This window comes from Pseudonaja textilis, chromosome 3 (genome assembly GCF_049901715.1).
Source record: "Pseudonaja textilis isolate UNSWEBS1 chromosome 3, rPseTex1.2, whole genome shotgun sequence".
In the NCBI taxonomy this organism is placed as follows: domain Eukaryota; kingdom Metazoa; phylum Chordata; class Lepidosauria; order Squamata; family Elapidae; genus Pseudonaja; species Pseudonaja textilis.
The window spans coordinates 169833796-169859431 of NC_141992.1; the positions used below are offsets into that span (position 1 = coordinate 169833796).

The 25636-nt window shown below is 36.6% G+C and overlaps 2 protein-coding genes across 3 annotated transcripts in view; one reads left to right on the forward strand and one right to left on the reverse strand.

Moving 5' to 3' along the window:
- Positions 1-700, reverse strand: part of IL7 (interleukin 7) — a 29406-nt gene extending 28706 nt beyond the window's left edge. The window contains exon 1 of one of the 2 annotated variants that reach the window (XM_087931435.1): positions 56-700. In XM_087931435.1, the coding sequence (XP_087787561.1) occupies positions 56-65 (10 nt within the window). In that variant the 5' untranslated portion in view covers positions 66-700. The remainder of the gene's footprint in view (positions 1-55) is intronic. The other variant, XM_026706054.2, reaches the window with a different exon arrangement.
- The window catches only part of STMN2 (stathmin 2), a 176957-nt gene that overhangs the window by 220 nt on the left and 151101 nt on the right, over positions 1-25636 (forward strand). The gene's annotated exons all lie outside the window — the stretch shown is intronic.

Genomic DNA, 25636 nt, shown 5'->3' on the forward strand with positions numbered 1-25636 from the left:
GCGCATGCCCTTCTCGGATATGGAGACGCGGCTGAGGGCGCACCATTCGCCTTACCATGGGACATGGTCCGCGAGCCGGACGCCGCTTGCTCATGGTGGAGCCTGAGTCACGTCCATGGCGCTACCGTCCCGGTGCAAAATCCTGTCGACGGCGTCTTGTGCCGAAGCTGCGAACGGGCAGCAGAACGAGCTTTCCGTAATAATTAACATTAAATAAAAAGGCTGGGCGGGGAGCCGTTCTACAGCCTCGTCTTTAGGCAACTTTGGAGGTTAGTTGAGCGGAGGGAGAGGAAAGCGTGAGGAGCTGCTCTTGGAGTCGAACCAGGATTGCTTTTTTTTTTTAAACCGCCGAGAACTTCCGTATGGGCCGAACTAGTTTCGCTTTCCGGCTAGAACGAGCGCCGCTAGTTTCGGACGATTTCAGCCCTTCGAACTCCCGGCTGCGGTCGAGTCGCGCATTTTTCCACCTGTCAAAGGAAGCTCAGAAAGGCGCGCACCCACTGCGCGGCGCAGATGTTTGCGCCCTGCCTGGCCGCGCGGTTTTCCTACCGCTCCTCCTCTCCCTCTCGCGCTTCTCCTCGGGCGCCGATGGAACTGCTGGAGGCTTTTCTCCGGGATGACAGAGGAGGTGGAATCACCCTCGTCTCCACTCCACCAGAGGGTTTGCCAAGGCTCGGTTAACGCGTGGAAAGAACCATTTGTGCGAATGGCAGCAAGTGTAACGCTAGGGCGGGAGTCCTCCCCAAGGGAGTGGGCTGGCAAGTTTGGTGCTTAGGCTTCGCGAGACATGTGAAAGCGTGGGCGCATCTTCTCTACTCACCCCCCCCCCCCGCTCACCCCTCCCGCAAATTGATCCCTGACCTCCTATCCTTTTTGTGCTCTGTATCTTAAACAAAGGATTATGGAATAATCTACAGTTCGTATCTGCTTTGGCATGAATGTCCATAAGCAGCTGGATGATCCCACAGCTTTCAAGTCATCTTCTATTGGTTACTACAGTTGTGTTTTGAAATGTGTGTGAGTGAGTGTGTAAGAGATCTTACAGTCAGATGGACACTATATAAATTCTGGGCTGAGAGCTTGAGATCCCAGTTTGTCTAACCATGGCACAAACTTTTTTTTGTCTTCCCTCATGTTCATATCCCAGGCTATATCTATAGTTGTCCTTATGTGTACCACTGTTAAAAACCCCTTTCTCAACACCAAACCCCATCCCCTGGGGCCATTCTGCTTTCAGCACTGGGAGAGTCCGGCTCTTTCAGACCAAACTCTCCCTCCTATCCTGCTCAGAGAGACTTGATTCAGCCTGAGTATTAGCTGACCATCAAGGAAGCAGGGGAATTTAAAGTCAAGCAGCAACAACTCTCCCCAAGCCTGTCAGTTGTTCTTTGCGCTGCTTTTCAATGCAGGGCTAGCATAATTGCAGAACAACGGTAAACCTGTGTCCACTGCCATTAGTCTTCGTACATATCAGTTGTCCTTTCTTTCTCAGACTAATCCTATATTCAGAAGAATGGTGGTGAAGGGATGTAAACTTGGCTCCGGGAATGGGGAAAGGATGAATGAACTATTAAGGGAGGAGGGAGGAGGGAAGTGGTTCATAAAATATGACTTAGTCCTGGGAAAGAAGAAAATTGAGAAATAAACTCAAAAATACCCTGCCCTGGTTTTGTTGAAAGTAAGAAATAGCAGAGACAAACTGACCTATTTCAAGATTATAAATATATACTACAACAGTAAACAACATTTGTGAATGGAATGGAATGGAATGGAATTGTTTATTGGCCAAATGTGATTGGACACTCAAGGAATTTGTCTCTTATACATAAGCACTCGGTGTACATACAAGCAACAAGTGATAAATCATGAACATAGTTATAAAAACACATGAATCATAAATCATAAGATACAATACTTAGTGATAGTCATAGGATACTAAATATGCTGCTATAGAACTTATACAAGAGTGTGTTCAAATCTTCAGCTAAGAGGAAGAGAAATCCAACATCTGTTTTTCAATGTGACATTGTATATCAAGTAGTGTAATGTCTCTGTCCATAAGAAATTACAAACCTAAGAACCGTTTGAGTGTAGAAAGACACTATGGCTTGAAGTTGATGATGATAGTATCCATTCAGTCATGTCTGACTCTATAGTTAGAAGCTAGGAGTGTGTAATCATAATGTGCCTTACTGAGGATGGAAACAGGAGGGCATCGTGATCATGGACCATTTCAAATGTTGAAAACTAAAGGATTCAGAGAAAATTGGACATTTCATAAATTTATGGCAGTAAAAAAATAAATTAGAGCATATTCTCATCACATCCATTTTCTGGTGAAGCATGGGCTATGTTTCTCCTTTAGCACATTTTACTACATGAAACGCAATGTCTTTTGCTGAAGTATCATAGAAGTAAAGACTGTTTTTAACTGAGTTTAGCTGCTTATGTGAGTTTAAAGAAGAAATGATGAAATAAGACAAATAGGGAAATGTTTCTGATACCATTTCCACATTACCTATATATACTTTATAACCTGTTTCCCTTTTCATTTACATTGTATACAGTACTCTCTAGTTTTCAGATCTTTGTTTTGTGCAACTGTGCTGGTTTTTGATACTTTTTTTCTTTCTTTTCCCCCCTCTTCAGTGGAATTTTCTGCAGCTTCCTTTTAATACGAAACTTTTTAAGGAACTCTTGTTAATTATTCTTTTTCGAACTGCATCTTCTTCTTTTAATTCCATTTATCCCAGAATCTGGCTAACCTAAAACCCTTATTCCTAGGAGACTGAAGTAATTATCTTATATGTAAACAATCCTCAGTAAATTCAAGTGCTTATTGGTTTAAGACATCATACTAAAAATGGAGAGACGTGACTACTAATCTTGCCTTAAGCTCTTGCTCCTGAACAGACATAAACTTTAGCTGCTTGGAACTAGATTCTTCAGTTTAAGGCATTTAATCTCAGCTACCTGAATGCAGAACTATAGCTATAGAATACCTTCCTAAATAGAATGTAGTTTGATGTACCAGGCTACATGGAATAACCTCAAATGATAGTTTCAAAAGAAGTAAAAGTGCTGCTATACCTTCCCAGGGTTTGAAGCCTTCAGAGCAAGGCTGTGTCAACAAATCTATCCATGTCTGAATTTACATTTATCCATACTGAATCATAAAAATTAGCAAATAGCAAATTATAATACTTAAATCCCACTTACTAGTATATAACATTGTTATAGTACACATAAAGTACCAAAAGATGTTGATAGAGGTCGTGTCAGATATCTATGGGAAAGTCAGCTATTGTTCCCTACCAGCTTCATTTTAGTAATATGCTGCCCTTAAACATGGAAGCAGAATACCATCAAGTATAAATGCTGATATTTTTATTTTCTTCTAATTTCTCCAATAACCTTCTAAAGCCATCCTTACTGATGTCATTTATAATACCTTGTATTAACAAATTTCATAGTTTAACTGTATGGAGAAGTATAGGTAGTCCTTGACTTACAATAGTTCATTTAGTGACTGTTCAAAGTTACAATGGCACTGAAAAAAGTGACTTATGATCATTTTCACACTTATGATCACTGCAGCAGTCCTGTGGATTCATGATCAAAATGCAGACACTTGTCAACTGACTCATATTTAGGATGGCTGCAGTATCCTGGGGTCATGTGATCACCTTTTGTGACCTTCTGACAAACAAAGTCAATTAGGAAGACAGATTAACTTAACAACCATGTTACTAACTTAACAACTGCAGTGATTCAGTTAACAACAGTGGCAAGGAAAGTTGTAAAATGGGGCAAAACTCACTTGACAAATGTCTCTCTTAGCAACATAAATTTTGGGCTCAGTTGTGGTTGTAGGGTGAAGACTACTTATAGTTCCTTTTGTTTTTGCTATATCTTCTACCAGTCCATTTTATTAGTCACACTTACACAGATTACTCACTGAAGCATTTTGTAACAATAGTGCCATTAGGTTGGAATCTGAACAACTCAATTGCATTTCCATCTCACTGAAGGTAATCAACTTTATTAATGAGTTTAGTGAATTATTCATGTTGGACACAAGAGGACACATGTTTTGTTACATTGCCTTGCATCCATCATTTTATTTTTTCAATAAATCCCCAAACGTTACATCATAGGTAAATATGTTTTAAATGAGATAGAGACATTGTTTAAAAAGTTGGTAGTTTTATGTGCACAATAATCTTCCAAATTAGTACAGTGGATCTGAGAGCTGTCTGGGAAGGTATGGTGAGGGCCTAAAGAAAGAAAAAAATTGTATGGAGAGCTTCACTATGCAAATGGTTTTTAATTTAGCACAATCCAACTGGTTGTAACCCATTGTTTTTCAAATATTACTTGATCTGAAATCAGAAGCAATTGTTTTAATGTTTACTGCCAGTTTTATTTATATTATATACAAATTTCTCCCTACTTTTCAATCATTATGTAAAATCATTCATATCATTTCTTTATAATGTTATATACATTTTCCATCAGTTGTTAGTAGCACAACATGTCCTTTTAATAATACTAGTTTAAATTGAGATAAATGACTTGTCTAAAGGCAGATGGAGACATGACTGGAAGTTAACATGAAGATTGATTTCCGAGACAAAACAGAACTGAGCTATGTATAATAATAGTCTACAGAAGCCTTCTTTCAAAAAAGAAATGTCATATAACACAAGTCTTTGATTTGTTAATTCTTTATTTTCCTACATGTTACTATAATAACCAAGAGTCACTTTGCTGTATTGTTAAGGTAACAGCTTGGAAAACAACGAGACCAGAAGTTCTCGTCCCACTTTTGGTCCAAAGCCAGTGATGGCTTTGGCCAGTCACTTTATCTCTAGAGTAACTAGAAGGAGAAGGCAATGGCAAATCAATTTTGCCAAGAGAATTGCAAGGACTTGTCCAGGCAGCCTGTAAGAATCAGACACAATTGAATGGAGAGAAAAAGCTCTATCACAACACTGCAATCATAGAGCTGCTGTTTAAATCTATTTGTCGTTGGATTTTGAATGAGAAAAATCTGGATTCCCAACTTAGTTTTAAATTGGCACTCGTATCACTATATATCTTGATATATATCCTTTTGCTCTGTTCCTGAGTTTTTTTAACCAACTCCAACAAGGGTTTCTGGGTTATATGATTTTTAATTTTGTTTATTTTTCATTTTTATTATAGTGAATGAAATATAATAAAAATATGGTAATAAACTGAAACATAGCAAATAAAAATGAACAGTCATAAATATAAAACAATGATTAAAATGAATAAAAACATCCTTTCCCTTCCTTTTATTCCTAAAATGACATGCTGTTTCTAAAATTGAATTAATTCATCCTTTTTGGTTTTTTGGTTTTAATTCTTTGTTCTCAGCAATTATTTTTTCTATTTTTATCATAGTATTATTCAACCTTACAACTAAAACATAAGAACTAATACAAACTAAAAAATGTAAAATAAGTGCAGAGAAGAAAAAAATAAGAATATAGTAAAGAAAAAGAAAACATATAAAGAAATGTCTTTCATCACTACAATATAAACAATTTTACCAACTTATCACCTTTTATTAAAATGCAACAAATATACCCAGAACAGAAGCAAAATAATAGAACAATAAAACAATGAAAAAGCAACACAATGAGAATGATATGTTAACAAAAAGATGGATGAATGGAGAGCTGGGAGTGGAGAGAAGGTGAATTCTGCCATCAATCTAGCATCCGCCTCCAGCATGACATTTTCCCCTGTGGACCTTAGGGTAACCAGCAGAGCCAAGTCTTTAGACCATGGGTGTCACACCATCACATGATGTTTCATAACATTTTCCCCATTCACAGAGCTTGGGTGGGCGTGGCCTGTGCATGACGCATCCAGCTCATGGGCCGCCAGTTTGACACCCCTGCTTTAGGTTCTTGCAGAAGGATAGGAGAGTGGGTACTATAGCTGTGAGATCTTACCTTAAGACATTTTCTTACCTATATCCGTTCTACTGGATCTTAACTTCTGTTGCTTCTTCACAGTCTTTACCCTGCTCCTCAAAGGTAGGCAAAATGTGTGCTACATTATCTCTGAAGAGGTACTAAACATTAATTCCTAATCTCTCTGAATATTGCACATATCGATAGGAATACAACAATACCAAAAGATTAAGGTCACTTTCAAAGTATATTATTCACACAAACCAGAAAAAAGAAAAGAAATAATAAAATCCATGAAAGATTATAGGACTTGGAGATGTTCACATTTTTCTGTTTTAGATTTTTATTACTGATTGCAAATTTGTATGCCTGATTTTAAAAGGTTTGCTATGATGATTAATTGATTAAATACTAACTGCCTTTCTTTGCTCTTATATGATACTAGGAATTATTTTAACATCACCTTTGCAGTGTTTGGCTACAAAATATTGATACTCTCCAAAAAATAATACAGTAAATACTAACAAAAATGAACGTGCACAATGCTTTGTTTACTCAGTTCTGTTAAACTCAATGGGGCTTAACCAGCTTAATTTCAAATATATAGTAAAAGTAAAGGAAAAGATGTTTACATTAATCAATTTTAATTTCATATCTTGGTATATTTAATACACCTTATCTAAATGGAAAAAATGTCTATTCAAAATCTATTGGCATAAATGAATAATATTCATATCATAATCTTTCCATGATTTACACAGTGAGTTAGCAGGAACTGGAGATTTGCCTGTTAGGTAAATCACTCATTTTTCATTATTATCACTCTCCATTATCTATAAACTAAGACTCTGGGCTACAAAATAATTTCAGATTCACAACAAAATTTCTTGATAATATATTATGCATTGCATCATATCTGCAAGGTTCCAAAAAATGTTTTACAGAATGGAGATCTTTTGTAAACCTCACAACATAGATAGCACTCTGCTGTGCTGTGCTGTGAAGGAATAGCTGTCTAGCATGAATCCTACCTATGCATTTGAATAAATACTTTAGGCACCCTAAACATTGGGAGCTTTGTAAACTTCTGTTATAAGGTCAGGTTTTCTGCTATCTTGCTGAAAAAGCATTTTTGTCATTTCATATATATAAGGCAGTGATGCAGCTAAGCAACTTTAATATCTGAATTAAGTGCATATGAAGTACTCAACTCACCCAGACTGCCATATGGTATTACTTCATAGGTGAAGTACATAAGTAACATTTCCTATTATTTCTTATTCTCAGCAGCCATTCCACTCTTTGCATTTGTTACTATATTTCTGACATAGCCAGAAAAATATATATATTTAATTACGGTAAAATAAGTTTTGATGGAGAGAGAGCTCCTAGTTAGCCTTGATTCCTTTCAGCTGTCTAGAGTATCCCTCAAGTTTTCTTGGCAAGCTTTTCAGAAGTGGTCTGCCACTGCCTCCTTCTTAGGGCTGAGAGAGAGTGACTGGCCCAAGGTCAGTAAGATGGCCTTGTGTCTAGGATAGGACTAGAACCCACAGTCTTCCAGTTTCTAGCCTGGTGTTTTATCCACTGCACCAAATTGGCTTTCAAAGAATATCTCCCTATGGATATTTCCACATTTTAAACCCACATACTTTGGAGAACTATTAAAAGTATAAACATGAAATTGAATTTACTTCTTACTTCCCCAATGTGAAGGATGCAGCAAAAATTTATATAATAATGAAAGCAGCACCTGTTATTGTGTGGATGACAATATTAGGCTTGGGGTGTCAAGCAGAAATAAGCAGAGTAAATAAAGCACACTGAACCTCACATGCACAGCTGAGACTCATCAAGCAATAGTTGCATAGGGTAGTCTCTTGGCTTCCATGCCTTTTGGCCTTTCTCAGAACTGCAAAGGTCAGTTCACAAGTCTTGGTTTCCCATTAAGACTAAGCACCAAAACATTTTAAGTCTGAGTTATTTCAGTGGGTGTGAACAAAGGGTTCTGTGAACTTGCTGGATCTATCAAAATCAGAGTGGGGTCACTAGTCCCAGTATTGTCCAGCCATGCTTTTGGCTCTTCCCTGTTCTCCTGATCTGAAGACAAGTTCCTATCATGCTAGTAACACATTTCTTGTGCTTTTTAGCAAGATTTACCTACTTCAAACATTTACATTTACTGTACCTATTCCATAGTAAACCTTTTTGCCATAGTCATTTGTGACTTTCAGAATCTGCCATATTTATAAATGTGCAATAAATATTTATAAATAAATATGCAATACATGTAAAATACATTTTTAAAAAGCTTTACTTAAAGGGTTGGGTTGTGGGGTGGAACAGTACATCATTTTATGAAATGGGGATTTCAGTATAGTGGCAGCCAACAGAGTTGTTATGATGTATCTCCCATAATTATGCTGATCCTCTGGGATTTCTTCCAGAGAAAATACATGCTGCTACTTAATAAGTAAATTTTAAGCATGACAAAAGAGTTTGCTCTGGCATAGTGTTGCTACCCATAGCCCCTGGAAAACAACTGTAATTGCTGAACTAACAGAATTCATTTTCTGTTTTCCAAAAATCCTCCTTCCTGACATCCTTTCTCTCTATATATAAAATAACTGTGGAAGCTAGATAGAATTTACACTATTAGACCATAAGGTTGCAAGGAAGATGGGTTCAACTACCAGGTAAGATTTAAAGACATGGAATGTAGTGTGAATTTAAAATGCTAACCTATTGTTCTAAGTACTGCATAACCACAGCTCATTGCTATCCTCCCTTGAACTTTCTTCAGCGAGAGATTTGTATGCATTAGGTTTTTTTTTTAAGGTATTTCTCATTCTTTCTCTCTCACATACACTCACTCAAACACACACACCTTCTTGTGTAAGATTGTGTGAACTAAGATGTCATTATCACCATCATTTTAGCCATTGTCTATCCACTGCACCTCTTATAATACAGATGATAACACAGTATCAACAGTAGAGACCTTTAAATTTCTAGGTTCTATCATATCACAAGACCTAAAATGCACACCTAACATCAAAAACGTCATAAAAAAGCACAACAAAGAATGTTCTTTCTGTGCCAACTCAGAAAGATCAAACTGCCCAAGGAACTGCTGATACAGTTCTACAGAGGAATGATTGAGTCTGTCATCTGCACCTCTATAACTGTCTGGTTTGGTTCTGCAACCCAAAAGACAGACACAGACTTCAGAGGATAATTAGAACTGCAGAAAAAACAATTGGTACCAATCTGCCTTCAGTCGAAGTCCTGAATACTGCACAAGTCAAAAAGAGGGCTGTGAAAATATTTACAGGCCCCTCACATCCCAGACATAAACTGTTTCAACTCCTACCCTCAAAACGATACTACAGAGCACTGCACACCAGAACAACTAGACACAGGACAGTTTTTTCCAAAAGCCATCACTCTGCTAAACAAATAATTCCCTCAACACTGTCCAACTATTTACGAAGTCTGCACTACTATTACTGTTAATCTTCTCATCACTCCTTATCACCCATCCTCTCCCACTTGTGACTATATGACTAACTTTGTCACTTGTATCCTTATGATTTATACTGACTATTTCCTAGTATGATTCGATTGCTTATTGTACCCTATGACTATTATTAAGTGTTGTACCTTATGATTCTTGGCTCTTGACAAATGTATCTTTTCTTTTATGTACACTGAGGGCATTTGCACCAAGACAAATTTCTTTTGTATCCAATCACACTTGGCCAATAAAGAATTCTATCTATCTATCTATCTATCTATCTATCTATCTATCTATCTATCTATCTATCTATCTATCTATCTATCTATCCATCCATCCATCCATCCATCCATCCATCCATCTATCTATCTATCTATCTATCTATCTATCTATCTATCTATCTATCTATCTCCAAAAAGGCCTCTTCCACATGTTTCCAACTTATACAGTCCTGAACTTTCTTTTGCCAGTTGGATCCGCAATACTTGCTGATGTTGTCTATTCATCTTGTTTTAGGTCTCTTTCATGGATGGGATCCATTCTATGACTGCCTTGGTCCACCTGCCGTCAGTTCTTGTTATGTGATCAGCCCATTTCCATTTCTTTTACTCTCTTGATGATAAGATGTATTAAGTTCGATATTGCTTGCTTTGGACATAAAAATTCAAAATACCTTCTTTTCCATTTTTCATAAGGCTTAAAGGAAAACTTCTTAATAGAAAGACTATGAATGATCCAAATCGCCACAATAGAGTATTTATTTATTATTTCATCAAATTTGTTGGGCAGCATACAACAAAACTATGCATATCAGAAAGTTCAGTCTGACTGATGGCATGATTATCTTTTACTGATGAACCCTTGGAAGAAGCACTGAGCTGATGAAGTTTTAAATTAAGCCCGTAAAAATGGACTATTAAACTTATTTCAAATTTCTTTAATGTTAGATAATTTTGAGGATTTTGTACAGATGAAATATAATTTGGGCATGAGATGTTTGCATGTACGTTATCTTTAGGTGCTGTGCACAAAATGGTAAAATAAAATTTTGCATTGGGAAAAAAATTGATTTTAATTGCACCCAAAGTCTAATTACTTCTTACAGGTAAGATTAAAGGCATGAAATATAGTGAGAATTTACAGGTAGTCTTCAAGTTATGACCGATTGTTTAGCGGCTTTTTGAAGTTACGACGGGCCTTGGAAAAAGGTACTTACAACCCAGATTTGAAGTTCCAAAGGACAGCCCATAACCATATGACTGTCTCTTCGGTGCTCAGCAAAATTTATAGCCATTTACAGTGTTGCATGGTCATGACTATGATTTGCAACATTTTTATCACAAACAAGCATTTATTTTTATCAAAAAGCACCCTATACTGAACAATAAGCTCGCTTATAATCACAGCATTTTGACAGCCAAAAAAAGATCATAAAATCAGAAACACTCGCCTGATGACCTGCTGAATGATCGTCACATTTTATAACCTGAATTGCAGGCTGAATTATGGTTATAAATGAAAGGCTATTGTAAAATATTAACATGTGGTACAAGCTATAATCTCACTTTCTAGAAATTCAAATATGAATAAGATGCATGTTTCTGAGAAATTATGCTCTAAATCATATAGCGTATTGAATACTTATGTAAGAATCATGCATTCTCAAGCCTGATGCAAGCTATATGATGTAACTTTGGTCCTTCTGGTGCTGATGTTTGTGTTTGCATCACCTACACTTCAGATAGTAAAACAATGATTTGGTAATGTAAACAGAATTTTGAAATATTTTGAAAAATATTACTATTATTTTCTGCTTCAGTAAAGCTCAAGCATTATTAATAAGATTTCATCTTTTGTAGAAGACTGCCACAAATTAAATCAACCACCAGAGGGAACCCAAGCTATCTTTTGAGCAGCACTAAAAATCATATTAAAATGGAGTAAGGGGACAGAGCAGTTGTTCAAAAGCTTGCAGACCACTGCCAGCGTTATGCATTCATAAATCATGTATTAATCATCTCCTCAGCTAAGATTAATATGTTTGTTGACTTGATAAGCACCAAAATAAATATTATTACAAATTTTGAACTTAATTGGTATGCAGTGTTTTCAAAAAAATTGAATTATTAAAGATTACACAATGTCTTATTGCTATCCCAGTTTTTTTCTAGTGGCTCAACTTAGTTCATGTATCCACACAACAATAATGGCTACTGATCCTAAGGTGAAAATCTGGTGAACCCCATGATCTAATGAGGATATAAACATAGGTCTTTCCAATGTCACAGAGGTGGTATTCAGCAGGTTCTAACTAGTTCTGGAAAACCGGTAGCAGAAATTTTGAGTAGTTCGGAGAACCAGCAAATTGTTCTGACCCAACTGGGTTCCCAAAGAGTAAACACAAAGGTAGCAGTCCCCACCTTTTAAGGTTTAATAACTAATTCTGTTCCTTTACAGATAAAAGGCTGCTTTCCAATAATTAGCTCCGACACAAAAGAGCCTTGTCAAGTTGTTTGTCAGGATTACCAAAAATCCAGAGATAAGAACTAATTTACAGAATTCTCCAAACACGAACTAATATGTCCACCAGTTGAGTTTCAGAGCTTCTTTGCTGTCTGCAAAGAACGTTTTTCCAAACCTGGCTTTTATCCTCTTGAGGGAGGGCTCATTATCTTGCAGCCTTACTCTTGAGTCGCCTGTGCTGCTGTAATTGTTCTTTCCTGTGAGCAATCCTTCATGCACATGTACTTGGCACAGGCTCCTCAGGAACCTCATCACTGCTGCCAGCCCCCACAATCTCTGAAGGCAGCAGTCAATTCCCTGATGGTCCTAACCCCTCATCAGAGTCCTCGCTCTCCTCATCCATCTGCACCTGCTGCCGGCTAACCACAACACAAATACCACTTCCGACTAGAGATTTTACAGTATCCTCACCCTGCCACACCCACCAAGCCACACCCACAGAACCAGTAGTAAAAAAAAATGGAATCTCACTACTGCAATGTCAGCCCTGCAATTTAACCCTTTTGTCACATAACCTTTTTCTGGCCCATATTACTGCGTTTGTTGAAAAGTGTTAGATGTCGTATGATTAGTAGATGGATATAATGTATTATTGAATCAAATTCATATATGGAGCTAAAATTGCTGTTGGTAATTTTGTTCAGGCTCCCCTTATCTACCCGCCCTATAATGTTTATCCCGAGCTTTCCCAAATATTTTAATTAGCTTTTCTGCTGTAAAAGAAGGAACTGGAATGAAATATAGGAGAATTTTTATTCTCCTGTTAGTTAATTCATGCTACTGGTTTGTATTTTTTAAAAGAAGAAAATCAGCTCATTACTATATTGAGATAATATAGTAACCAGCTTATTTTCTTCTTTTAAAAACACACTCCAATAACATAAATTAAATTACCATAAGTTAATAACAAGATGATAAAAAAATCCCTTCTGTAGTTTGGAATTTTTATTATGGCAGTAAACATTGAATCAAGTGACAATTTGTTATCTCTTACTATAACCAAAATCTACTGTCTAAGGCAGGCTGTCAAACTCATGGCCTGTGGGCCAGATGCATCGTGCGTTGGCCACATCCACACCTGGTTTAGTAGAGGGGAAAAAAGTCACAATACATCATGTGATGCTGCGAGTTTGACACCCCTGGTTTAAGGGTGCGTACTTTGCATTGTACAAACAATATATAAACCAATTCACTTAAACTTTTGTAGATATAGGCAGTCCTTGACTTACAACCACAACTGGAATTTATGTTGCTAAGTCAGGTAGTCATTAAGTGAGTTGTACTTTTTCTTGCAATGGTTGTTAAGAAAATCACAATTGTTAAGTGAATCACATGGTCATTATAAGCAGGCTGGCAACATTTCAAATCGTGATCATATGAGCCCAGGATGCAACAACTATAGTAAACACATAATAGTTGGCAAGTACTCATATTTAGCTTTTGCTAGGATATAGCTTATTCCTGGATTCCAGAGGTGTTGCTTGTAGTCACTCATGTCCTGGTCTCCTCCCAGTTGGAGTAATGTAATGCACTCTACATGGGCCTGCCTTTGAAGACCATCCCAAAACTACAACTGGTCTGGAATGTGGCAATGCATGAAGTTATGGCTGTTCCATATTTTGTCCATTTTATACCACTGCTGTGCAAGCTGCACTGACTCCCGGTTTCTAGATGCAGTCCAAGGTACTGATTATCGCCTTTAAAGCCCTAAATGGCATGGGACCAGACCATCTGAAGGACATTTCTCCTTGGGTATCTTCCTGTCCCACCAGATCAGATAGGTGTGGCATATTCCAGATCCCTTCCCTTAAATGCGTCATCTAGTGGAACTTGCATTTACTCTGTAGCTTCTCCTTAGAACATCCTTTCCCCAGAAATCTGGCAGGCCCCTTTGCCTTTTGGAAGGCCTCATAGAGCTGGCACTTCCTAAAACACTAGCATAGAATGAGGCTTGAATGCAGCATAATTTATTTTATTTATTTATTTTATTTTGTCAAGCATGTATTAGATAACATGTATAAATATAAACATGACTATGAATACATGAAATGGATACAAATAAAAGGGAAGATTAGGACAGGAACGGTAGGCAAGTTGGTGCGCTTATGCACGTCCCTTACGAATGGGGTGAGGTCCACAATAGACATTCATGGTATTCAGATGTTGGGAAAGTACTAGTCTGGGGTGCCATGAGTTTTTGTGAATGTTTTACAGAGGTTTCTTGATTTTATTTTTGGTTTGGGAGTTTTGTTGGTGTTACTATTTTGTTTGCTAGCCAGAGCTCTTACTACTACTATAATATGGGCAGCTATATAAATCTGGTAATAAATCATATTACTCACACTTCAAGTTGCCATTGGTTTTTCCTATAATTATTTTCATATTGCAGTGAAAATTTGACTAGCTTGCTTTTTCCCAGACTCTCCAAAAGCAATAGTCAGCTACAGGCACCCATTAAATTAGCTTCTAAAAGTAGTTGAAGAAAACCAGGCCTCTGACTTTCATTCTACCATGATCCCATCAGAGCTCGGTTCGGAGGAGGAGGAACTGGAACTGGGACAATCCGAAAGGCATACCAGGGGCTGAGCTGCTGAGGACAATGTAGTCTCAGGCCTCTCAGGCATGGAGGAGGTGTTTGACCAGATGGAGAACTGCCTGCCTGCACAGACAAAGGGGAGATTGCCTGCTGACAGCAAGTGGGGCTCATAGGCAGCCAATCTCCTTTGATGAGGAACAGCTGCCTACTCCAGCTGTCAATCTAAGGGTAAGGAGAGGAGAGCATAGGCAAGCCCAGAGAAGTGCTGCCAGGCTACTTGGGAGGAGGTTGCCCCATCCCTCCTCACAAGGAACACCTGGAGGAGAGTAAGTTAAGGAAAATCTATGGCGAGTTAGTTTTTGCCAGGAAAAATTATTTGTTTGACTTGTCATGTTGCTGTTTGCCTTGCCTCGTTGGAAGATTGCTCTTTGCATTTTGTTTTGGACCTAGCCCTTCTCTTGTGGCCTATGTTTGACCTTTGCTTCACTGTGCCTTTGGAACTGTTTCTTGGATGGTACCTGTTTCTTGTCCTGAGAATTGCCCTTGACTTGTGCCTGGACTCTCCCTTGTGGATTTGACTTGGAATCCTAGACCTTTCCCTGTGAGCATGTTCCTACTCTGTGAGCTTCTTCGTACTATCAAGGCTGTCTTTGGGACACTGAGTGGCTGCCTTCAGGGTCGCATGGGGATGGAGCCTTACCAATGAGACCCTTTGGCTGGAACATTTGTAAAGAGAAATAGAGAACTCTCCAGAGGTCTGCCTTGCCTTGACCACCTGGGTCATAACATATTCCTGGCCAATCCAATACTCTTTCTTTCCCTTCTTTGCCCTCCCAGTTCCAAGGAACTGTGCAATAGTAGTAATCCCAAACCATATAAGGTCAGTATTCCAAATGAGGTGTACTAATTATAACTTTTTCATTGTCAGAAGAAGAAAAAAGAGATCACAAGAGGTACATGGTTCAAATTAAAAAGTGATTCATGCATTTGGGCTGATATGTCTACTTCTTTTTTAATAATAGGATGAGGGGCTGGATTAGCAAAATGGCATGAGAAATAAGGCTTTAAAACTTTGTCCTCATTCAAGACCTAATGAGAGGAGAATTCCCAATAACACCAATGTTTGGACATTTATCCAACCTTGTTTGTACATCCAGCTCCTGACAGGAAGAAAACCAGACAGAATCTGATCCAGCTGAGGTTCATAGCAATAATATCTGCATTAAATACCCAGGATACTTTCCCCATAAATAATCAAAGAGATAAAGTTGCTTTTGTTATTGTGCAGAATAAACTGCAGGCATTTCTTCCAAAAGATAAGGCATATTATTTCTTTTGACATTTATGCTGAAATTTTTGAGATAAGAAAATACATTTAGACTACTTGGGATGAATGTATTTAGATATGCTTTACTGACTGATTCCTTGTCCTGTGAGATAAATGATTTCTAAAATACTGTATATGTCATTAGTTCAATTCTACCAAAGAGTTTCAGTGTCTATCTAGATATTGCTCCAAAAAAATCACTTTTTTGCTGCAATAATGTGAAATGTGACTCCTGTATCTATCTATAAAATGTTTAAAAGCAACAATGGCTTGTTTTCTTTAAAGAAGTTCAAACAATTGCTTTTTATGTGTCAATGTCTTCAAGCAGCTTAAGCAAAGCAATATTTTTCCAAGGCAGCAGAATGTAAGCCACCTGTCCTGTGTAGTCTATAATTGCCAGCAATTTATCTTGTTGAAAATTATCAAAGTCTGCATGAAAATCTGTAATTATATCCCTCAAGCTGAGATTATTATATCTCAGTCACCCCTTGTTTAAAGCATTTAAACAGAAAAGACAGCCCTAGTCATTGACTCGTGTTAGAAACTCCCCCTTGTAGAATTTTCCCATTAACTTTGACCCAAGCCACATGCCAATTAACTGGACCATTTAAAGCTAAAGGTTAATAAAGGCATCTACACTTGACAAATCATTTCTTCTGTGTGTTCAATATTGAATGTTTCCATGAAGAGTTTTTTTTCCTGGAAAAAAAACAGCTGGGCTACAGTTGTGGTGGTAGTTATGCCTACCTTTAATTCAGTTGGAGTAAAATACCAAGTTTGCTCTCAACAAGTTTAAGCTCAGATTTATCATCTTTGAACTTTTTACATTGACAAAATATGGTTATAGCTAGCACATCTACTTAATTAGTTCAGTTCATGCTCTGATTTTTCTGGAAGAACTCAGGGCAGCTTAAATGGGGTTTTTACATTATTTGATCCTTAAAACAAAAACCCTGTAAAATAGATTAGGTGGTGAAAGAGATTGACCTGACCCCTTTTTGGTGAAGGTTAGTTCCAGGATAGTAGGCTCCTTTGACCCATCTTCCACTTCTACCAAATGAAATTATCAACAACAGATGACAAGAATTTGTGGGATCTCTTTCTCTGGCATATTCCCAGTAGATGTCAAGATGACTGAAATCCCTTATCACTCTTCTTTAACTCTTTGAAAGACTAATTATCTGATACATAAATGTTTTATTTGTATCATTTGCCTGTTCAGGCAATCTGTAATAAATTCCCTTATTAATTTTACTTTTGTTTCTGTCTCCTTTTTATGCATGCTGAAATACTTACTACATGATGCTATCCTGATTCCAGATTTTCTGTACAAGGATACTGTGTTTATTTTTAATATGTGATGTACTTTTTGCACCTTTTCTGTTCCTTTAAATAAATTGTAACATTCCAGTGCTGTGTGCCAATCATGAGGATCATCCCCTGAGTGATTGTCTTATCACATTTGTTTTCCTGAACTAGAATCATTGATTCCCTCTGTTTATTTCTCATACTCCTGGTATCACTGTAGAAACACCTGAGTCCTGCAAAATTTCTGAGTCCCTATTTTGGTTTCCATTTTCCCCCCTTTGTGTTCTGCCTGGCTACAGATTGTTCTGGGTTTGTTTATTTCCATCGTCTCCATTTTCTTTTAGTTTAATATGTTTCTGATGATATCACAAGGCACTTGCTCAATTTTCTTTCCAAGTTTTGTAATATGTATATAATTCATCCCAGGAGTCCTTTTTGGAGAAAGCGCATATCATTGTCATAGAATCCAAGTCCTTCTTGGTTCATCACGGGCGTAGTCAATTGTTAACTTTCAGAGTTTTGTGCCATGTTTTGTGTAATGGTTTTCCATTGATAGAAAAACTATCTACAATCTTAGTTCCTTCACCCTCCTGCCCCCCAAAATCATAGTTTCCAGAGATTTTTTTCCAGTCTCTTCTGGTTGTGTTATTTTTTCCACATGGATTGTCCCATTCTAAATTTCCAAACTCTATATCCACTGCTGGTAAACAGTTTAGAAAGTGACCTAGAAGTTATGTTCTACATGCATTCCTTATCCTTTTCAATAATACAATAGCCATGTAAATGGAAGGATATACATTATGGTATTTAATATTAATAGGGTGGGAGAAATGTGGGAGAAATGGAGTACTTGAATGGCCAACCTAAATTGCATAGTTCCTTCAGTTGCTGTCATACAGACCCCATTCAACAAGCTGTTAAGGGAAGTTATCTTGAACTTTGCCATGAAATATTCTCTTTCTCTGACAGTAGTCAGTTCTGTCAGCTGCTCTCTCTTCTAATCACCTTAGTACAATGAAAACAGTATTTGAAACCAATGAACAGCTTCTGTAATATAAAAGCATGGCTGATCTGTATTACTATCTTCTGTTCGGACTTGTTAGATCTGGCGAAGGGATGCCTAGATGCAGGCTTCATTGCACTGGACAAGAAAAGGAGATCAGAAGAGATACTGGCTGACAGATCATAGAAATAAGTGAAAGATAATATTTCATGGCAGAACTCAAGGGAATTTCTTTTAAAAGCTTTTCAAATGCAGCCTGTTAAGTTTGCATCAATTTCTGCCAATCTTAGTTCTTTCCCTTTAATAAGAAATTAAACAAGCCAGAATATAAGTCTCTAAAGCAGAGGGTTTTTTTTTTAATTCTCCATTTAATGTTATCCATTTACTAGAGCACATTTTCTGTAAATTAACATACCATCATCTGTATTGTACATTGGAAGCTACAGCAAAGCAATCTATTAGTTGTAACAAGATAACCAATATCTCAAATTAAACCTTATTTTTTTGGAGAAATAAAGAGTAAATTTATTTATATACATGTGTATACTGTCTGTTCTGTCTGGCTTAGATTAAATGTATTGTTGACTTCTGAGGAGGTAGGAAGAATATTTTCAGTATGGGTTCTACTATTATTTAATTCATGGTACTATGGTCATGAGTGCATAGGTAATAGATCATGCCTGTCAAGGCCAGCAAATATATTTAAGTGGTTAGGTGCCATTTGATGTCAGGCTTAGATTTTGATGTGCCAAACAGAGTGGTCTCAAAGGGATTTAAATTCTGTATCACATCTATAGATTTTGTTTTCTGCTTGGGAATGGCTACTGCTGAACACAATGACTATATATCATATAGCTGATGAAAAATGATAAACTTCTGATGAGCAAACAACCCTGGCAAAAGGCACAAATGTGAAGCAGACACATAATTCATGAACCAGACAGCAAAAGATAGGGCATAGCATAACAATAAGTGTATATGTATGTCTGTGAGAGAAAAAGAGAAGACAGGGGAAAAAAAACAAAAGAAGGGGGAAAGAAATTCTCTAGAGCCATACAACATTGCCATTCAACTATTATTACTGGGGTAGCATAAACATGATAAAATCTGTTATCATAATGACAGGAGCAATTAAAAGTAGCAATACAGAACATCGTCTTTTTAAATCTGATTTTCTGGGCAATTAGGCTCAGCTACTATGGTGTTTGTTTGTTTATATTGTGTTATTTTTTAAAAAAATGTTTAATTGTACATTACCTACGGTCACATAAAAGTAAGATGGGTGGCTATATGAATTGAATGAACAAGTAAATTGTTTTGTGTCTCTGAAAGTGACATGTACCCATCTAACAGATCTCTTTTGAGCATTCAAATGCTACATCAAATGTCTCTTGTTTATGTGGGAAATTGTTCCTACCCCATTACATATGAGATTTATTCTCTGGATATGTTACTAGACTTCTCATAGGAAAATGATTACTATATTAATCACTTTGAAGCGGCCTCCTGGTGTTAATTTCTTGATAAAGCCTGCAATAAAATGGCAAGCAGTCTTCGAGAATTGGACATGATTGAACAGAAAGGGGGAGAGCTAGTTCAATGACTAGAAGTACAAACATCCACCCAGGAGACTTTCCAGGGATCTTGAATCTTGAGTCTTTTTCACAGAGGAATGACAAAGCACTAGAAGTTCAATTGGAAAATTAAACATATGTAAACCAAATGGGAACAAACAGTGAACAAGCAAGAATCCCTAAGATTGCATTACACGCACACAATGAGCAGGCTCCATATGGTGTCTTGTGTTCGCTAAAGAAAGTGTGTAAAAGCCAAATGAAGATTCGTATACTTTTTAAAAGATATAATTTGGAGTTGAATGATATTAGAATGCAAAAAGGAGGGTGAGAACTATACAGGGAAATGATGGACTGTGTCTTTGAATTAAGGAGAGCTGTTATCTCTGTCCAAGTCATATGAACTCAGTTTGACTTTTTGATAAAGCAGCAGTTTCATGTTGACATTTCCCTAAAGGGTTCTTCTATGGCTACCTGAAGATCACTAGCAGAGTGATTTAGTACTTTAAAATATTTTCAGACATTATTGTACAGAATGCAGTATGTACAGAATATTGAAGGCAATGTGTGTATGAGAGAGAAAACACTGATACACTGATTTGATGCATCAGCTAGAACTGTGGAAATGGTTCATTAAACATTCACCATTCAAATTCAGTTTGATTCCCTTTCAGTGTTTTCACTGTTATTAATGCCCCACACAGGAGGCTTCCAGTACTGAAGACAAGCTACACAGGTAAAGTTTCAGTTCTTCAAATTCTTACGCTTTGGAATTAATGAACCTCATCTGACAAGCTCATAAAAATGCTTCACTTAAAACTAGCTTGAAATTTGGCCTTTTTAAGTGGCTTTCTGCATGCTACTGGAAAAAGCTCAGATACTTCTTCAAAATATTCTTAATGGAAGAATGAATGCAGTAGTTTTTAACACCAACAAGCGCAGGAGGATACTTGTCCAATATGATTCCTTAACTATTTAATGTTAAATATCATCCATTAACATCATGCCAGCTGAACCAAAAAAAAAACAACAACCATGCAGCAGGCCTAAATAAAAGAAACAAAAATTAAAAAGTTATAATCAGTATGATCCTGGGTGGATAATATAGATAAATACAGCTTTGATTTCCCCCACCACCACCAAAAAAAGGAGCAGCAATTGTATAACCTGCCAAATTGCAGATTAACCGATAGTCTTTGAACCTTATTAGTATGGTATATAAATGAGGTGACAACAAGGCTTTAAATTGTTACTGTTGTTTATGATAGATTTCCATGTTTTTTTTAAAAAAAATGAGTAAACATTCAAATGGAAATACATACTTTCCCTCTTCCCTTTTTGCTTTGAAGCTGTTTCTATATTTCCTATAACTTTATTTCCTATAACTTTAGATTTGCTTCCTAAAAGATTTTTGTATGTGAGAGTTCACACATAGCATCTATTGCCAGCTCTTCAAAGAAGCCCTTTGTGACCAACATGTGATCATGCATGACATGCAGCTCCATTAAAACTTTTCAGATAGATTCTATATTTGCACACCTGTATACTCCAAAGCAGCTTTCTAGCATCTAATGCAATGTCAGACTTTTCCCAATAGGCTAGATTAAAATCTGGCATGAACAGACTTGTAAGATGGGTAGATTTATTAGAAAAAATGCTAATTAAGATATTACAGAAAGCTTCCAGTGAATTGCTGCTTACAAGTTTTATCTATAATGAGATCATAGTTAAAATCTTGTGTCCTTTCCTGCCATACCTTGTAAAAAATTAATACCTTTTTCTTCCCCTTGTTTTGGTAATGCACTATTTTGGTTTTAGGCTATGTGCTTGTGACGTTTTGAAAATTGGCTCTTGCTCCAAATACCAGATAGCACTATTAAATATGATTATGTTTAAAGTTTACTAGCATCTCTGAATAAAAGCAAACTGTTGCAAGGCAGTTGAAGGAATGTTTTTAATACATGTTTATAAATATTACAAGCTGAACCTATGCATTCAAAAAGGTGCATCATATTGCTGAATTCAGTCACACTTACTCAAGGCAACAATGCATGCTCTGTCCTTTAGCTAGCTTCCCTACTTAGGTTGGGCTGAAAAGATCCAGATGATCACTAGATTTCAACAAAGGAGAAGCGTTTTCTTCATTTCTTCTCTGTCATCTAGTGGTATTTCTGGTTCTAATAATGTTCATCTTTTTAAAATCTTTTTACTGTTTTTCAAATTTTTATATTACAACATTTAAAGTTTTAGTGAAAACTGCTTTGATATTCATTTTAGTAAAACATAGAATATAAATAGTATGAATAATAAATAATGAAATTAAAGTTGTAAGAGGATTTTTTCTCTTTTTTATGTTTACATTTTATGTTAGAGTTCTTATCCATGGTGCTGGCACCTTTGAACATAACCAGTAAAAGAAGCAGATCAGAGTAGATAATAAATAGTAATTAAATATTCTGGGGTGTGGACCTGTTAATATTTATTTCTATTCTACTGATAGTAGGCATTCAGTTTGTGAAACATATTAGTTTACCTAAATAGGGCAATTGCAAGACTTGCCACTTCTTCAGAGCTTTTGGGCAACCAAATGCTAGTGGGATTCCAACTGACACACAATCCAAACCTAAATTTCACCAAGGGAATAAGCAGGTTCTCCAAAACTCAGCTTTCACTTCTTACATTCAGCCCTATTATGTATGACTTTACAGAAGATCCAGTGTAGTGATATGAAAGCTGCAGATATGTCTTCCAGCCTGGAACCTCAAATGAATGATGAAAGAGAATGAGTATATATTTGTTTAGTTTCATAAAAAGTTTAATTTGGATTTAATTTTTTTTAATGAGCCAATGTTTTTTGGTATGAATGGCCACAGAATTGAACAATGAGGAGCAATACAGTATATTCTTTTGACGTATATACTAGAAGTATAACATTCCATGCTAATAGTATTTGATATATAACTACACTTTTAAAAATGAGGTCCCTTTTACAGTTTGAATAATTCAACAGCTTATGCAATAATGTTTAATTGATGGTTGGGATTCTTCTCTGGATGTTACAGTTATTTAATGCTTTTGTACTCTGCTGATATAAAGTTATGTTTACACTGGAGCTCATTTTCATGAGACATCTTCATAAAAATTAAAATACTTCCGGAAAAAAGAAAGTCAAAGCATTATCTTCTATGACACCAAATGTTCTTTCAGCTTTTAATATCATTTGCTTGTTTTATTTTGTTTTTGAAAGCCAACAAACTATAAGATATAACTACTATACATAAATGGAGCTAAATAAATACATATTCAATAAACATTGTACTTCGTGTGCAATAGCATTTGGAAATAAATCAACTTCTTTCAATGAGACTTAATTCCAGTGTAGTAATGGAAGTCTGCATTATATTTAGTCAAAACCATGATCCAGTTAGATCAACAGAAGACTTCCAGTAATGTCTGAAAGTAAAGAATGACTTCTTCAAACAGATCGAATTTGAATCTTAAATCTTACACACAAAAATATATGTTTTAAAATATTGTACATTTCCCCAAGATTTCCTCAGAAAGAAAGCTCCAAGTCAGAAACGTTCGTGATAGAGTTTTATTGTAAACTAGCTGATAACCCGGCATTGCCTGAGTATTTATTTATCCCAATCCTGTATTAGACAGGAAAATTGTATACTTGGGACTCATGCTTTTGTACTGTCTCTCACACAGTGTCGCAGTTCCTCTCCTTGGGAGTTTGTTGTCTACATTGGTGTTTCATCTTTTTTATTGCACTTGGCCAATTGCCTGACGTTTCCTTGGAGGGCTGAGAGGGAGCACCCTTGTGGAGTATTAGAATACTGTAAAGCCATTATCATGGCAAATTCAGTACAGTAGAATCCATTTTAAGGTGCACACACCCACTGAGGTATTTGTTTACATAATGTAAGTCATCTATGTACCAAGCTCCGGTTCCAGAGTCATGCTGGAACATACAAACACACATCCATTTTTATATAGAGATATTTGCACTGAAAGTTTTAGATACAATAAATTGTGGAGAAAGGTATGTACTTTAGAAAAGCATTATACGTTTCTAATTCTCTTAAAAGACTGTTGATAGGATATGGGAAAGGATCACCAGACACTTGCATAGAAAATATTGTGCAATCAGGTCCATGTGTGTGTGCACACGCATATGTCTCTGAATCAGAGGTGGTATTCAGCAGGTTCTGGAGAACCAGTAGTGCAAATTTTGAGCAGTTCGGAGAACCGGCAAATACCACCTCTGATTTTACAGTATCCTTTTCCTGCCACACCCACCAAGCCATGTGCACAGAACCAGTATAAAAAAATTTGAATCCCACCACTGCTCTGAATACCTCCCATATCCTTAACTCCTATCAACTGCACTTTCTTCTGGGTTTGATATACTATAATTTAACAGAAAACTTTTAAAATGGTTCTAAGCTACTTCTCATTAATATTCCATTGTATGAGTATTCTTTATAAATTTTGTAGCTAATTTTTTAATTTTAAAGTATTATAAAAATAATATTCCACTGCTTTTTTCATGTAGCAAGGTAAATGGTCAATAGCGTAATCAGATAGAAATAGTGGTTAGGCATTTTCAGATCACTTTATGCTTTTTCATTAAAGACACATAACTGATGTCATAATTGCTTCAAAATTTCACATATATCGCTACAGTTATTGTTAATGCTTTCACATTAGAACCATGGTGGGATTCAATTTTTTTTACTACCGGTTCTGTGGGAGTGGCTTGGTGGGCGTGGCAGGGGAATGGTACTGTAAAATCTCCAGTCAGAGGTGGTATTGGCCAGTTCTCTGAACTACTCAGAATTTCCGCTACCAGTTCTCCAGAACTGGTCAGAAATTGCTGAATACCATCTCTGATTTGAACCTTTTCTTTAAACTGTCCCGATCCTTTTGCAATTTGAATAGTGTGTAAATGTGGTTTGCCTCTAAGTGACAGATATACTATATTCTCTGAGAAGCACAGAGCCAAAGACACAAGCCTGAAGATGATGAATGAGACTTCATTGAAACGTTGCCTAGATACTTCCAATTTTACGTGGGAGAAGACCCAAATAACCAAAGATCCATATATATATGGAGGTCTAGGTGTGTTCGGGTCTTTTCCCATGTAAGATTAAGAGTATCTTGGCAATCTTACATGGGAAAAGACCCGAACACCTGCATACCTGTACCTGTGAAAATTTACGAAAACAAATAAATAGATAGATAGATAGATAGATAGATAGATAGATAGATAGATAGATAGATAGATAGATAGATATAGTATTCAGCTTTGTTCGGGTATTTTCCCATGTCATAGTTGTGCTTTTAAAGTTGTAGCAACGTTTCGGCAGAATCTCATCTGCCCATCATCAGGCTTCTGTATTGTGTTTGTCTGAAGCCTGATGATGGCAGATGAGATTCTGCCGGTTGCTGCTACAAAAGCACAACTATAATGACGTGGGAAAATACCGAACAAAGCTGAATACCATACATGTAAGTACTGCAAAAACTTAAGAAAACAAATATGTGTGTGTGTGCATGTGTGTGTGTGTGTGTATTTGTTTTCTTAAGTTTTCGGTACTTACATGTATGGCATTCAGCTTTGTTTAGGTATTTTCCCACGTCATTGTAGTTGTGCTTTTAAAGTTGTAGCAACGTTTCGGCAATATATATATTTTCTTATATATATATATATTCCTTGTTTTATGTGATATATAACGGACACAATACAGAAGCCTGGTGATGGCAGATGAGATTCGTTTAGCCTTAAGCATTTAATACATTAATTGCAGCTGCTTGTGGTAAAAAGTCTTATGAATTTCCATGACTTACAAAACTTACAAAAATGTATTTAAATATATACTTTATCTTACAATGGT